The sequence below is a fragment of the Festucalex cinctus genome, chromosome 1, assembly GCF_051991245.1.
Source record: "Festucalex cinctus isolate MCC-2025b chromosome 1, RoL_Fcin_1.0, whole genome shotgun sequence".
NCBI classification, from domain to species: domain Eukaryota; kingdom Metazoa; phylum Chordata; class Actinopteri; order Syngnathiformes; family Syngnathidae; genus Festucalex; species Festucalex cinctus.
This window is the reverse complement of record NC_135411.1, coordinates 20302227-20318384: the sequence shown is the minus strand read 5'-3', so window position 1 is coordinate 20318384 and position 16158 is coordinate 20302227. Positions and strand designations below refer to the sequence as shown.

Sequence of the window (16158 nt, the reverse complement as noted above, 5' to 3'; positions counted from 1 at the left end):
TGAATCATGGGGGGGGAAATGAACAAAAAATATGAAGAACTATTGGAGAAAAAAAGGGGTGTGGGGGATCAGTGAATATGCAAATTTGTGGGTGCCGAACTGAGACTATACGTCGATCGTATCTTGAAGTTATAATATTACATTCACCACTAGATGGGCGAAATGGTATAATCTCGCTTTCACTGGGCCTTATGCTGCATTTGAGGAAGGTGGGAAGTTTGATTTTTCTAACCACATACCCGAAAGTATGTACAGGAATGCCCTTTTGAACATGGAGATCCAAGATGCAAAATTTATTGTAACATTAATTTAGTTATTTGAAATAAGTAACTTCACGTAACATATAATTTGGATTTTGGACTGACTGCCTGAACCAGAACAACAAACAATTCATCGGAATCAGCCATCTATGTTGTTTACATTAGCCTCGAACTTTTTGAGGTCGAAACTGGGACCATCTGAGTGGGATAAAGCCACCTTCCCACCTTCCTCGAATGTACTTGTAGCAATATAATGCCCCATTAACCCATACTACAACATGAGTAGGCTGAATGATTTTATTCGGATTTGGAATGACATACCGAAAAAATGCAATCCAAAAGTACAATTTTGATTGAGTTTATTTTTATCAAAAAAATTATAAAATGAGTTCTTGCACTTGGTTTATTGTTCAATAGTTATATGGCGCCCTTGAATGGGAATTTTTCTGCAAGAGAGCCTTTTGGACGGGTCGTGGGGAAAAAAAAAATCACTAGTGGTTACTTTGTTGTTTGCTGTAAACCCTTTGTTGTTGGGTTAGGATAGTGGATTTAGAAACACGTTATAAGAAATGAAATGTATTAAAAGCACACGTTTTGTCCATATCTGAAATAGCATTTTTGTCATAAATCTGCAGTACCCAACTAGATCCAGAAGATGGTGCTGCATCCAGGGCTATAGTGGATGTCATGGGCTTTCGTGCCGTGATTTTAAATATTAAATGGACGTATTTCAAATTGTTTGGCCATAGTGCAGGATTTATTTTCTGACTGAATTTCCACTGCAGCTCTCTCTGTTTTCAAATAGAAAATTGCACTAATATAATATGCTCAAATAGTTGCTGATTCAGCTGTTGCATATCTTGGAGCTAGTGCTGAGGGTCATGCCGAGCCATCCTAGAAGTCGGTTTGTCCACAAGATGGTTTCTTATTGCTGCGTGAGCATTCTCACTCTTTACCCCGAGGTCATGCCTGTGCGCCTGCTCCGCTTCCTTGTCACCCAGCTGCTGCAGAGCATAAAGACCTTCAGCAAAGAGGTACCTTTCCGTCTGTCGGTCCGTCCGGCTGTCCGTCCATCATGTACTGTACCTACTCTAGCATTATCAATGATTCTAGGACACCATAGCGTCCTAAGATAAATAATAGGGATAGACCGATTATCGGCCGGGCCGATTATCAGTGCCGATGTCTTGTGTCAAGACGTGGCGTAGCGGAGACGCAACGCACACGCATACAGTGTAATACTGTTAGGTACTGTGATGTCATTTTTAGTCGTCATCAAGTGACAAAATGGCCGCCCTCTGAGAATGAGATGGATTAAAATGTCTGGATTTTGCTGTCTAATTCCTATTCCATAAACTCAGTATTAATCAGAATACCGTGTTTAGAATTGGGGGCACATAAAAATATTATTGAGAGGACTTTTTTTTTTTTTTTAAATTGACTTGACTCTTTAATATGCTGGATATTATCCTTTAAATGCATTTGGGCCTTGGCTCAATGAGTGTTCTTTTCTTGTTTGTTCTACTACAATAACCCTTCTATTCAGCAGAACATCCTTGGTGTCCTGGTGGGTTCAGTATGAGTTATAATATGAATTTGAAATTTGGTTTATGCAAACGAGCAACCGAGGGGCACAAAGTCGGAAGCACACGTCGCAATCCGACCAGAACCAAAGCTCATGTGCAAAAACAGTCCTGCCTCTTCTGTGGCATATACCCCATTGCTCAATTTAAATTAAAAGCTCTGCCACTCTTGTTTCAGTACAACATAGTAGAGGTGGAGGAGTTGCAGACAGAACAAATGAAAGGAGACCTATTGGAGCATTCAGGACACCCAGATAGCGATGGGGGTCCGCTTCTTTGCTGGGGGGATTCTGGCTCACATCACTGCTAGGCCGGAGGCTTGGATCCTGGATGAGTAGCTGCACAGCACCATACTAAACCAGCTGGTGTGTGTGCTGGTCAAAACTAAAAATTGTATTTAATAGATGAAGGAAACTAGATCAGGGTTCATCAATTCCAGTCCTCGCGGTTCAGAGTCCTGCAGGTTTTCGATTTTTCCGCCAACCAACAAACCTGATACTATAGATCAGGATCGTCATCAGGCATGCTGATGAGCTGATTATCTGAATTAGGTGTGCTAGTGGGCGGAAACATCTAAAACCTGCAGGAGGAACCTGCAAAACCTCGAGGACCGGAATTGGTGAACCTTGCTGGATGTTCACAATTCTTTTGGTTTCCTCACAGCATGTGTCCATTGCAACGTGGAACCAACCGGATAAAGGAATTATATTTTACAGGTGAGACATTATGAGTGAGAGTTATTATAGAATTTTGAACAGAGGCTTAAAACAATCATTAGAAACTCAGGGAAAATAATTCAGAAATGTAGAATTAATTTGAAATTTGAAAGGTTCCACTGCACAGTCAAAGAGCTTTATCTGGCTTATTTTCTATCTATCTATCTATCTAGCTAGCTAGCTATCTAGCTATCTAGCTATGCTATCAGTGATAGGATTTTCGGCTCTTTTCGGTGATCTGGTTCATTTGGATCGGCTCAGTGAAAAGAGCCGGCTCTCAAACGGCTCTTTTAACTTTAGCTTTTATTTTAAATACTTACGACTTTACCATACATGTATGTACGTCTTGACTGCGTGTTCCGGACACGTCAATTGTTTGGCCAACTCACACCGGCTGGGCACAGCTGCGGTCCGGCCAAACCTCGCTCCTCGCACCCCCCCACCTGCCGTCACTGCCAAACCTCGCTTCAGACACTTGAAAAAGACAGTGACAGAGAGAGAGAGAGGGGGGGGGGGGAGAAAGAGAGAGGGGGGGGGGGGGAGAGAGAGAGAGGGGGGGGGGGAGGGAGAGAGAGAGAGAGAGAGAGAGAGAGAGAAAATGACGGAGCCAGCTCTCATCGTTCACTTCGTACCGGCTCGTTCATGACCGACACATCACAACTATCTAGCGAGCTAAATAGCTATCTATCTAAATAGCTATATAGATAGCTTGCTAGTTAGCTATTTAACTAGACAGCGATATAGCTTAGGTAGGGTGATCAAACGTCCTCTTTTGCTCAGGCATGTCTACTTTTTGTCCAGGCGTCTGGGTTTATTTTTTTTAATGTAGCTATCTAGATAGATAGTTATTTTTCTACTGCATAGCTTGCTCGCTAGCTATCTTTATATCTTAGGTAGTGTGTCTAAATGTCCTCATTTGCCCAGGTACGTCCACTTTTTTCATCTTTTCTGGGCGTCCAAGTTTTTCTTATATATAAATTCATGAAAATCAATATAGAGTCAAAATCAATTTTCAGATTCTTTCAATATTATCTCAGTGCAGTTCTATACCACTAAATAGAAAATGCTAAATTAAAACTGCTTTCTTATGTAATCCGCTTTCTGCAGCTCATGTGCTAGAACTCATTCGATTGTGAAGATGTACCTAATGGTGTGGCTGGTTGGCGTCATCTATCTTTACGTTTTGGACATTATGCACATTTTGCCCCCTGCTTCAGGCGTATCAACCCACAGGAGTGCAACTGTGGGCTGTGTGGGCCATTCATTTTTTCATCATGCAAACCAGTAGGTAGGAACTGACTTCAATGTGTTTTCCCTCCTCATTGTACATAAGCCTCAGGGCCTTACACGCCGGCATGAGATAGATACTGATTACAGATGAGGAATATTTCCGTGATGGTGGGCGGTTGTCGGGTAGTGCAAACGTCTCTCACCCGTCATTTTTGGCTCAATCTTTCCTCAGATTTTTCACATTGCAGCTTGATACTGGAGGAGGAAGGCGTGATGGAACTTCTGAAGGCTCTGGCTGCATACCTCGACACTCACATCGTCATTAGGGGACTAACGGACAACATCTTGCTTACGCTTCAGCGCCAACGCCCGGGGCCCTTCAAAAAGCATGCAGAGCCTAACAGCTCTTAGCAGAATTGTTTGCTTTTATATTTCATGAGGGATTTGTGAATGTGTGTGCTGAGGTTGCAAGATGCAATAAAAACCAAACCATAAATAGTTCATGTGAACCCACAGTTTGGGAGCGAGAGATAGGAGGATGGCTGTTTTATCCATCCATCCATCCATCCATCCATCCATCCATCCATCCGTTTTCTGAGCCGCTTTTCCCCACAAGGGTCGAGGGGGTGCAGGAACCTATCCCAGCTGGCTTTGGGCAGTAGGTGGGGTACACCCTGAACTGGTTGCCAGCCAATCCAGGGCACACAGAGACGAACAACCACTCACAATCACACCTAGGGACAATTCAGAATGTTCGATTAACCTGCCAAGCATGTCTTTGGAACGTGGAAGGAAACCGGAGAAAACCCACGCAAGCACGGGGAGAACATGCAAACTCCACCCAAGATGGCCGAAGCCCGGACTCAATCTCACTGGGAGGCGGACGTGCTAACCAGTGAGCCACTGTGTTTTATTTATGTATAAGATAAATTGTATAAACTGATCTGTATTTTATGTGTGCAATAATGTTGATAACCAAAGTGTTTATGTATTTAAGTGAACTATTGCACAAATTTGAGGACATCCCCAAATAAACACATTGAAAGCTTCATGCCTGTGGCCACCAGGGGGCGTTTGCTTTGGCTTCAGGACTTATGGTGCGAAATTATTTTCAGTCATATGGAACTTATGTATATAGCATTTTAAGAACGCTCACTGTTAAAAAAAAAAAAAAAAAAAGACTAGACTATTCATAAATACAAAAGTTCAAATAAAACAAGACAGGCAAATTATCATATATAGGAACAAGAACAACTCAAGATTTGCTAGCTTGGGGTTAAGCCCATCATCATGACCATTCATTTTATTTGACCACCAACAAGCACATCCTGGCAATAGCCAGAATGATATTGCGCTTCACTCAAGGGAGTTCTCCGCAATATCCATCTGGTACCTCACCACGGTAATTTGGTCACGAAAGGCGGGACATGCTTTACAATAATTCGAGCTGATTGGACGTGCAGCATTGTGCACATTTGTTTTAACCAATCACAGCCACTTTCGTCTTCGTTCTTGTTGAGGGCAGGGGGAGCACGAACGAGCTAGAAATCCACGAAGCGCCCCTCGCTGTTCAACATTCAACAAGGAAACGGTGAGTAATTCCGCAAGAACAGAATGAATTGTAATTTGAAGCATCCATTCGTCCATGTTAGGTTTGTTTGTTTGTTTGTTTGTTTGTTAGCCTCAGCGTTGGCGCTGGCTTCCTGGTTTCGTCACCGTTGCATGTCCCGCCCCTAACACAATGTCGCTCTGTGATTGGTCTGAACCACCAGTGGTTCGGAACGGTGGAAATCAACGGGAGCGGTACAAGACGTATTCTCCGGAGTTTGTGAACTCACTAATACCGCGAGAATTCATCTTGTGAGAGCAAGGTTACAAGGTTAGCACATCCCCCCCACCCCATTTCAAGATATGGTACTTTGTGCTTTGAACTGTTTAGCTGGCTATTGAGCATTACATCAAACTGTTAAGCTCAGCTAATGCCCCCCGAGGCAGTAATTTCGCTGTTGGCCTCTGACGCCGTCCTAGCACAAAGGGGGTTTGCAAACTTGGATGCTGAACCGGAGAGAAACCCTCCCAGGTTAGCTTCATGTTAGCTAGTTGGCACAACAAAACATGGATGTATTTAAAATTTTACCAAAAGAACAAAAATAAATAAACAAACAAACACACTCTGAGTTCTGCTGTTGGTCAGTGTATCCCGGAGTCCATCCATCCATCCATTTTCTTGACCGCTTATTCCTCACAAGGGTCGCGGGGGCTGCTGGCGCCTATCTCAGCTGGCTCTGGGCAGTAGGCGGGGGACACCCTGGACTGGTTGCCAACCAATCGCAGGGCACACAGAGACGAACAACCATCCACACTCACACGCACACCTAGGGACAATTCGGAGCGCCCAATTAACCTGCCATGCATGTCTTTGGAATGTGGGAGGAGACCGGAGTACCCGGAGAAGACCCACGCGGGCACGGGGAGAACATGCAAACTCCACCCAGGAGGGTCCGAGCCTGGACTCGAACCGGAGACCTCAGAACTGGGAAGCGGACGTGCTAACCACTCGACTACCGTGCCGCCCTATCCCGGAGTCCAAGTATGGTATTTTAAACTTAGGAAAACCTTGCTATAGTTTGACGCAGCTGTGTTAGCACCCCTCGATAGCCTATGTTTTCAAAAAGGCGAATATGAGGCTTGGTCAAAAGCTTTGGAAAACATATGATGCTGTTTAAGCCCTATATAAGTGCATTCCATTTACCATGATGACCAAATTGTATATTTTTTTTTTTTTGGACTATGACATGTTTTTCTATAAACTATGATTAGTAACCCATTCAAATTGATTCAGGATTTTGTGCTCAAATAGTAAATATACAAACACGGATTTGGTATATGAGTCTTTGGTGTATGAGTCCATGTAATGCTATTAAATAACCAATAGAAGAAAAAAAAAAGGGGGGGGGGGGATTTGTCTTAGTGTCATTCCAAAGTTGTGACTTCAACGTATGCTCAATTTGAATCAAATTGTAGTTCTGACTTAAAAATACCAACTCATAGCTGACTTCACGGTGCGAGTCATCTATCTTTAAAAATAAAATGTCAAATTTGCATTCATTTTCATACTCAGGATTGAGATGTAACCAAATCCACTTCATATGTTAAGTGAAGAGCTTTGGGCAGATTTTCTTCTTTGGCTTCTGGCTCTCCATTTGCACTGTTTAATCTGGCTTAGCTGACTGCTGATATCACACTCATATCGCTCTGATCATCTCGCTCTTTATTAAAAAGTGCACGATCATAGTTCCGAAAAGGGCAACATTTTCTTTCAAACAGGAGGATAAAGAAAAAAATAGTCTTGATGTTATGAGAAAACTGCTCAAAATATCCTGAGGGAAAAATAAACAAAGCCTGAGGGAAGGCTAAAAAGAGACACGCTGCAGATAAGAGGGATAAAGTGAATCAAAAGATTTTTAAGAGCATTTCAGGCTTGGCAGTTCGAATAAAAATATAGCGGGACAATTTGCGGAGTCCATGTGTCTGTCTTGGTCCCTTTGAATTGCAGCTTATGGATTTTCATTATCTCACTTGCGCAGACGCCTCTATTGGATCAGGATCACACATGAACCTGTGCACGTCCTTGCCATTGTGTTGTGGAGCATACATAGTATTCTTGTACAGTATATTTATTTTTCTGTGTGCACAGAAGGACACAACATATCCTTTGAAAGGACCTTGTGGAGGGGCACAGAGCCGGCAGGCCCCTGAGCCTGATGTGTGCGGATATGGAAAAGCAATAGCAGCATCCGCCATTCTGCCAAGCCACTTCCTGTTGTCTGTCAATCAGCAGCCAGAGGCCAGCAACTCATAACAGTCACTGTGAAGTACGGTAGAAGAGCAAAATCGATACGGACCTTCTCTGCTGGCCCAAGATCAAAAAATTTGATTTGCCACTCTGCACTTTCGCTCAGCTAGCCTAATACAAATACAAATATGTCGGACATGATTAAAAATTCACGTTTAAGTCGTTTTAAGAAAAACAACTGTATTGAGGCTAGGTCAACCAACACGGTTGTATCTGGCTTTTTAAAACCTAGTAGATATTTGGGCCACTTTCAGAGCAGTAGGCTATGTATGAGCGCTAAACAGTGTTGCGTTAGCTAAACAGTGTTGCCAGTAACGCGTTACTAAGTAACAAGTTAAAAATTTGCTTTTCAAAGTAAGTAATCTGATTAAAGTTACTGTCCAGAGATTCAATGCGTGACTCTACATTTTCATGAATAATGCAAAATAGCTCACTGTTGTAACAGTCACAAACAACTGCCGCTCACTGCGAAGATGAGGCAGAAGTCATTGATCACCACACTGAATTCAGCCATGGTCTGGTCGTGAATGGTTTGCACATTCAAAACAAAAGTGATGATACTTTTACTACTAGTTTTATTAACCAACAGGCAACAAAAAAAGTGTACATTATGGACCATAAAGGTGGTAAAAAATAATTTATTTCCATCCTCAACTGGTCCGTGAAGCATTATGGGATGAGGTCGTCTCCGCCCTCTCTCCAGGGGGAGTGACGTCAGACAAGTCACGTTTTCAGCATGCGCGAGTCGACTCAAGTGTACACATTTGGAATAGCGGAACAAACAATAGAGGAATTAAGGGGATTTTCATTTTCAACCTGGATTGATTTTTACTTTTTGTTTTATAAAAAGTATTTATGTTACAAGAAGTCAAGAGAGACTGTCTATTTTGTTTTTCATAAAAAAAACTATTTTCATGTTAAAAATGCACTTTCAATAAAGTATTTGGAACTCCGTTTCTACCGCATTATTTTTATGTTGAGATGGTGTTATCGGCAGCTGCTGAAAGTAACTACAAAAGTAACTTTTAATCTAATTTAGTTACTTTTAAAATCAAGTAATCAGTAATGCAATTTAGTTACTTTTAAAACCAAGTAATCAGTAAAGTAACAAAGGTACTTTTTCAAGGTAACTGTGGCAACACTGGCGCTAAAGCTAGCTTACGCAGGTGGGCAGCAGCAAAGAAAGGAGGCCTTTATCTCTTCGGCACATGTAGTTATATGGCGTTTTTGTAGATTATTTTGCGGCGTGATCGTTTTTAACTCATTAGCTCCCAAAAACGTATAAATACGTCATATTTTAAATGTTTTAAGTGTCCCAAAGACGTATTTATACGTCCTTTTGTTGTTGTTGTTTTTATACCAGAGCATAGAGAAGGCTTTCATGCAGTGTCTCTACTGCAGAAAATGGTTGAGTGGCAGCAGAGTAAAAGAGATCAACCAGGCCATGTTAAAACAAGCTGATTTCCCCACAGTTCTAAGCAGAATTGTGAATAATGATGAAACGTAGACTACGTTCTATTGCAAATTGCTGCACAGCGGAAACAGATAGGAATATACTTTTTTTCCTGATGAAAGAAGAGACTATAATCTCTCTTTTGGTAGGTTCCATATTTTTATAGCAATAGAACATAATATTTTGCGGGCCTTGCAAAATCAGTCAAAATCCAGGAAAACACTTCAGTGAAAATGGTTGGGAGTGAATGAGTTAAGAGATTAGGTAATTTAAATCCCCACTGAAGGCCAAGGTCCAAAACTCGCCACCCGCCAGTGGAACAAGTGGTGTTAGAAACCGCAAACGCTGTATTATATAACAATAAAAACAGATAGAAAACAAACCAGGCATTAGTGCGACTAAAGTAACACATTTGACAGGAAAAGCAAGTTTAGTACAGAAGGTCTCACTATACAGAGTTGGCATGTTTGCCCGTGTCTGCCTAAGCATTTTATATAACTTGTGCTCGTTCTAATTGAATGCTGTCATGTCTATGCGGCAGCGATTATTAGTGACTTTTTTTTTTTTTTTTTTCAAATTTGGAACGCAGGCTCCCACTTCTTCATCCCCCATGTCTAAATTTGTAAGTCATTCTGTTCCTCCATGAGAAGGATTTTCTTCCTATTTGGTTAGTGTGTGTGTGAAGTAGATGAGATGGCCTATTACGGCGAGTTAGAGACGCTCATACTTGATGTCACTTCTCCCATCAGCAAGCGACTATTTCGCCTCGAGTTCAGTAGAACCGCACAAGTGTGCCGAAGCATAAACAGCCACAGGCGAGGAAATTTCTGCATTGGATTTGACCATTTATGGATGCGACTGTGGTCAAATGGATGCGTGGAGTAGCTGTGTAGTGTACAATGTATATACTGACTACTACGTTAGCATGAATGGATGGATGGACAAGACAACTTTTTTTTTTTTTTTAATTGTACAAAAGTATACTCATTTACTATTCGACATTAATGACATCCAATACAAGAGTAGGAAAAAAGGAATTTGTCCTCACACAAATTAGCATTCTGTTCAGTGAGTTATGAATTTCAACAATGAATAGATTTCAGTAGTGTAGTAGTTTGCAGAGATGGAGGACTCATCGTGTTATAGTGGGAGCTGTTTAACTCATTTGTTCCCAAAAACATATAAGTATTTTAAATGCTTTAAGTGTCCCAAAGACGTATTTATACATTTTTTTTATGTTTAGAGCTTACAGAAGGCTTTGATGCAGCCTCTGAACTGCAAAGAACGGTTGAAAAAATGGTAGCTATTACACAAACGGACAGCAGGTGGCAGCAGAGCAAAGGAGCTCAACCAGGGCCATGTTGGAAAAAAAAGCTTAAATATTCACAATTCTAACTAGATTTGTGAATAATGATGAAACTTAGCTATATTGTAATTAGGGGTGTGAATTGCCTCGTACCTGACGATTCGATTCGTATCACGATTCACAGGTCACGATTCGATTCGATACAGATTAATCCCGATCCGAATTTATAAGTCGATTGTTGCGATTTTTTTTCATTAAAATTTTGAAAATACTAATCAGTAAGCTTGTAGAGTGTAAGATTTATATGAAAATGTATTATTTATTTATCTGAAATTTCAGTCTTATAGAGGTTGTAATCTGTTTCATGTTTGAACAGCATTAAAATAAAATATTAAGGCTTAATGTTCCGTTCATATAACATTCTTCCATGCTCACGGTGTGAATCCTAAAAAAAATAAAAAATAAAAAAAATAAAAAAATAAAAAATCGATTCTGCCGATTATTGAATCGATTCGAGAATCGCGCGATGTAGTATCGCGATATATCGCCGAATCGATTTTTTTTTAACACCCCTAATTGTAATGCTAATTGGTGAACAGCAGAATCAGCTTGAAATATACTTTTATTTCCTGATGAAAGAAGATACTTTAATCTTTCTTTTGGTGGGTTCCATGTTTTTATCGCCTTTTATTTTTGGTCAAAAATGTTCGAGTGAGGATTGTGGGGTGTATCTTAAATTTCCACTTAAATGACCAAATACTGTTGATTACTCAATATATAACTGGGAGCAAAATGTTTGAGTTCAGTTTTGCTATAGTCCCTTCAGCGTTATTGTGACCGGTTTTCGGCTTTTTGATGGTTCTGACCAAGTCATTTCAAAATAAGATAATGCCCAGGGGTTTTAATTAATACGGCATACCACCCCTGCTGTCACTCAAAATTCACCATAATTACCTTTATAAAGACATCATTTTTGAGACATCTTTTGTATTGGAAAATGTATCTAATATTTTGAATGTTAGTTTGACTATTAATCTTTCAGAGACTTAGATGTCCACTTCTCATGTTTCATATGGTAAAAGTGAATTTGAATTAACACATTTCAGCTTTGTTTGTATTCGTTTGTGTGATTATTTTTGTTGACACACTGAGGATGCCAGACAGTAGAATTAAGCGTATTAGTGGACTTCACAGTATGCTATATCACCAGTAAAAATGTCAGCATAGCATGGCCTTCTTGTTTCCATCCACCTCCAGTCAATAATGGGAATGAGAAAGAGCAGACACACACGTTGATTCCTGAGTTTCTCCTGTTACCTTCATGATAAAGAGATGTCTCGATCCTATAGTCGTCACTGGATCATGAAAAGGCTTTCATACAAAGTGTTACTTGTATTGAATGCTGCTTTTCCAGTAAGTGTCCTTCAGTGAGCGCCAGTAAGTCTGACACCAGCTGAAACTGGAGAACCTTGCTGCAACAAGGTCGCTGTGTATCTTAATCGCAGCTCTTATTTTCAAATCGCTTTCAAATGGGTCCATAAAGAAAAAGCTGGTATCTAACAGTGCCACTTCATTATCAGGAGATACTGAAGAACAATATCAGAAGGTTCATTAAACTAGTATGCTGTTCTGTTATGGGTTATGCATGTTGGTGTCACCTTACGTCTTTTTTTGTTGTCATGAGAAATGGATTTCCGAGAAACTCACATCACAGCTAGCACCACAGCTAGCTTGCTGACCAAAAACCAGATTCTACAACACAACAGGCCTTCATCAATTATCCTCATCGGAGCACTAAAGTGTATATATGAGTCTATTTTGTTCTGCCTTCTGTTAAGCTTTGGTGTGATTCCACTGTCAGCATGATGGCACACTATTATACTGTAGCCCAATGGTGTCCAAACTACGGCCCGGGGGCCATTTGCGGCCCGCCATACATTTTTTGTCGGCCCGCGGCAAATACGAAAAATAATTTAAAAGAGGGTTGATTAAACATTTCTAGCTATGCAAAGAGAAATTTGCAGCTATTAATTCAGTCTCAGAAATAAAAATAGTTTCATCCACTTGTTGCTGAGTGTCAAGGTCCAATTTGTGAAAACATCACATTAGATTAATGGTTCTTAAGTCTGGTCAGTTGACGACCGATTTTTCTTGTTGCGGTTCATAATGTCAAGTTGGGATCAGCTGCTGCTCAGTGGAGAGGCATATCTATTATAGTGGGGTCAGTATTTGCCTTGTGACTGTTAGCGGTTTTCAATAAGTAACTGCACATTATATCAACAATTTATAATTGCTTCATTGATTTTTACCATGTTTAACTCATTCACTGCCATTGACGGAAAAAGACGTCAAATGATGCATTTTATTGCTGGTCTGGTAATGAATGTGTTAATAAACAACTAAAAAAAAAAATCAAAGTGGCCCTTACAGCTTTCTATTTTTCTGTATGTGGCCCTCAGAGGAAAAAGTTTGGACACCCCTGCTGTAGCCTATTTGAAAGAAGAAGAAGCTCAGCCTACTTTTTGACGAAGATTATTGCATTTGAAATCCTCTTCAATCCTGCTTTTTACAACTACAGAAAGCAACAACTGCAGGTTAATTTTACTGTATAATGTACTTCTTTAAAATGGGATTTGTATTTTGTAAACTCAGACGAATGGACTGTAACTCTGTGCAATATTTTTTGTCTTATCCATTTATCCTGCGCTCGCTCATACTATGTGGTTTTAAATAAGTTTGTATTGTTTTAAAACTTTGTTTAAAAGCCTCAAACAAATAAGTGCTGTAAATGAACCATGATTTAGGAATAAATAGTTGATTGAATTAAATAAAAACCTGCCTGACATTCAGCATTTGCAATATTAAGTGATGGGATGTATGAAGATTGCACTCCCCTCTAAACTTTAAACTTTAATCTAATAAAAAGGTAATTATCTTAATTCAACAGTCGGCAATAGAGTGCAGCACAAGTGTACGTCAAAATTGTTGAATAGCAATGCTTCTTCGTAACCAGACAGACGTTTGTCCTCACCTTCTAAGGCTTGTTGGTGCGTCATCAGTCTACCCATACGTGGAAGATTTTGCATGCCAACTAGTCACTCGACAAACACGCTGTGATGTGTGTCCAATATGTTTTCATTTTGATTTAATGTGAAGAAGGAATCTGTCAGTTGAGCATGTGTAGCTGCTATCTGTGGGAAAACACACAACCAACATTCATCAACAAACGCTTTTTATTGTTCTCATGATAAATAAATGAATGGCACTGATCATTTTTTGCATAATAAAAGATAAATGTTTTCAGTGATTGTTATAGCAAACTGGATTGTATCAGCAATTCATCAAAGGTCAGCAGGTCAAGGATCGACATAGAGATGACGTTTGCCCACAGCATATTACGTAACAATGGAAGTTTGTTTTTTTTTTTTAAACCGCTATACAAAATGACCACTTTTGGTCGTCTCATTCTCATTCATTCTTTTACCTCACACTTGTTTGTCACCTTTAACGCTTGACTTTTACAGCATGAGAATTTAGTTGTGACCTAAAAACAGTTTGAATGCGTACACAGGAGTCCAATATTTAGCCCTATGATGGAATCTACTTCTACTACTATATTCTGATTTGCGAGGTAGTGGACCATCCATCAAACACTCAAATTATGAGTTACCGCACATAAAAAAAATAATAATAAAACAATGCTGGGTTGTTTTCCTAACTCGCTCACATGCTGATTTTGAGCACAATGAGTTCCTTTTACCCAAGGTTGGATCCAACAAACTGGTTTGAAGATTGGATTTGGTTGCCATTTTTGACAGTTTTGATGTGTACAGTAAATTTTATGTTACGCTCTTACCCCGGGTTTACACCGGATGCGGTTGCGGTGCGGTTGCGGTGCGGTCCGGCGACGCAAGCAATTAGATTCCATTCATTCGAATGGTGCAGTTTACACCGCTTGCGGGTGCGTTGCGTGTCGACTGCGTCTCAGCTGCGGCGTGCCGCAGCCCTTCCGCAAGGATAGCCTATTTTCTATTTTTGCCGGACGCCGCAGCGGTAGGCCTCCGGCAAATGGCAAGCTAGCACAAAACACATCGAGCGGGACAGGAAGACCGACGCAGTTTCAAAATACATTTCCGGTTACCTTTCAAGATAAAACACTCGCCAGCTCCTATTTCGCAAGCATGCTTGCAAAACGTGATGTGGGCGTAGACGGGCCTGGAGTTAACGTGCGAGGTGCTCATTCACGGTTTAGACACCAGCGAACATGGACGAGGAGAGGTTTATATTGGAGGCGGAAAGCCACAAAATAATAAAAGTCCATCTCTCTTTCTGCTTCTCTGTTGAGCACAGACTTTCTGTGTGTTTGTCGTTGTTTTTAATGCCACATGACCGCGCGGTCACGCGAGACACGGCGGGAAGTGGTCGGCGACGGAGCTGCCGGACCGCAGCTGTGCGGAGCCGGTGTGGATTGGCCAAAAAATTGACCCGTCCGGAGCACGCAGTCAAGACGCACCGCACCGCAGCCGCACCGCACACGCAACCGGTGTAAACCTGGGGTTAGAAAATTGTGTTTGAATCAGTTTTTGCCCTTTTTTGGATCAAAAATCCTGACCCAGTCGAGTGGGTCAAATCCTCCACCCAATGTGCTGGGTATAAATAACCCATCTTTTTGTGTAGTCTTCTTTGGATTAGCTATTTCACCCAATTTGGGTTACTTTTGACCCAGCTGTTTTAAGAGTGCAGAAGAATCAGATTGACTCACCATCTTCCTGACTGACCACTTGACCCAAACGAGACACGAATAAGTAACTATTTCATACTTCATACGTCACTGTAGCCTCCATTGTGTGTTTGTATCCGGTTCCTCCTCTCTGATGAGAGTCCCATTTAGGACATCCAGGAGGTCCTGCAAGCAAGATGGGAGGCACTGTGAGAATCCAAAGCGGACCTCCTAAACAGTGTGTTTTAACAAAGCGTTCTCATGCTCATTCCTGGTCCGTGCGGTCCGCCCAGACAACGCGACCCCTTCCTCCTCCTCGTCCAGTTCCAGGTGCTCATCTTTCGTCTTGACGTAGCGCTCGTAAAGCACCATGATGACCCCCATGAGCCAGGCCAACACGGTGCCGGCGGCGAAGATGACAAAGCCGATGATGACGAAGAATAGATAGTCCCAGGAACCCAACGTGTGGTGGCACAACGTCCGTAGTTCCATGCCCGCCTCGCCGAGGCGACGGCCCTGCAGGTCGTCTGGGGAACTGCACACGGTCTGGCCCTCGTCTGTTACGTACACAGTGAATCAGCATCAGACAACAGAATTATACCGGAACAAGCATGTTTGGTAGCCCGTAGGCAGTATTGTGACCCGTTTTGGGCTTTTTGATGGTTCTGACCAAGTCATTTCAAAATAAGATACTGCCTACGGGTTATTAAGTTAGAATACTTAAGAGAAAAAAACAAAACATTTAAATAAAAAACAGTACATCGCTCTCACTGCTGATTAACTAATTGGCTCCCAAAAACGTCTAAATACGTTTTATTTTAAATATTGCCATGCTCCCAAAGACGTATTTATACGTTTTTATGTTGTTTTTTTTTATGAGTATATGATGCAGCCTCTGAACTGAAGAGAATGGTTGAAAGCAATGGTAGTTATTACAAAAACGGCCATCAGGCGGCAGCAGAGTATAAGAGATCAACCTGGGCCATGTTGCAAAAAGCTCTTTTTCCCATTGTTTTAAACAGATTTTTGAATAA

At 41.2% G+C, this 16158-nt stretch overlaps 1 protein-coding gene and 1 long non-coding RNA gene across 2 annotated transcripts in view; one reads left to right on the top strand and one right to left on the bottom strand.

Annotated features, from left to right (window-relative positions):
* Positions 1-543: 543 nt before the first annotated feature.
* The window catches only part of LOC144019038 (leucine-rich repeat-containing protein 52-like), a 44179-nt gene continuing 28564 nt past the window's right edge, over positions 544-16158 (bottom strand). The window contains exons 2-3 of the mRNA XM_077521843.1: positions 13436-15681; positions 544-3033 (exon numbers count right to left, since the gene is read on the bottom strand). Of these exons, the coding sequence (XP_077377969.1) occupies positions 15356-15681 (326 nt within the window). The 3' untranslated portion in view covers positions 544-3033; positions 13436-15355. The remainder of the gene's footprint in view (positions 3034-13435; positions 15682-16158) is intronic.
* LOC144019044 (uncharacterized) lies at positions 3160-4840 on the top strand. The gene is made up of 3 exons (XR_013283570.1): positions 3160-3483; positions 3667-3847; positions 4022-4840. It is a non-coding gene; the product is annotated as an uncharacterized LOC144019044 (long non-coding RNA).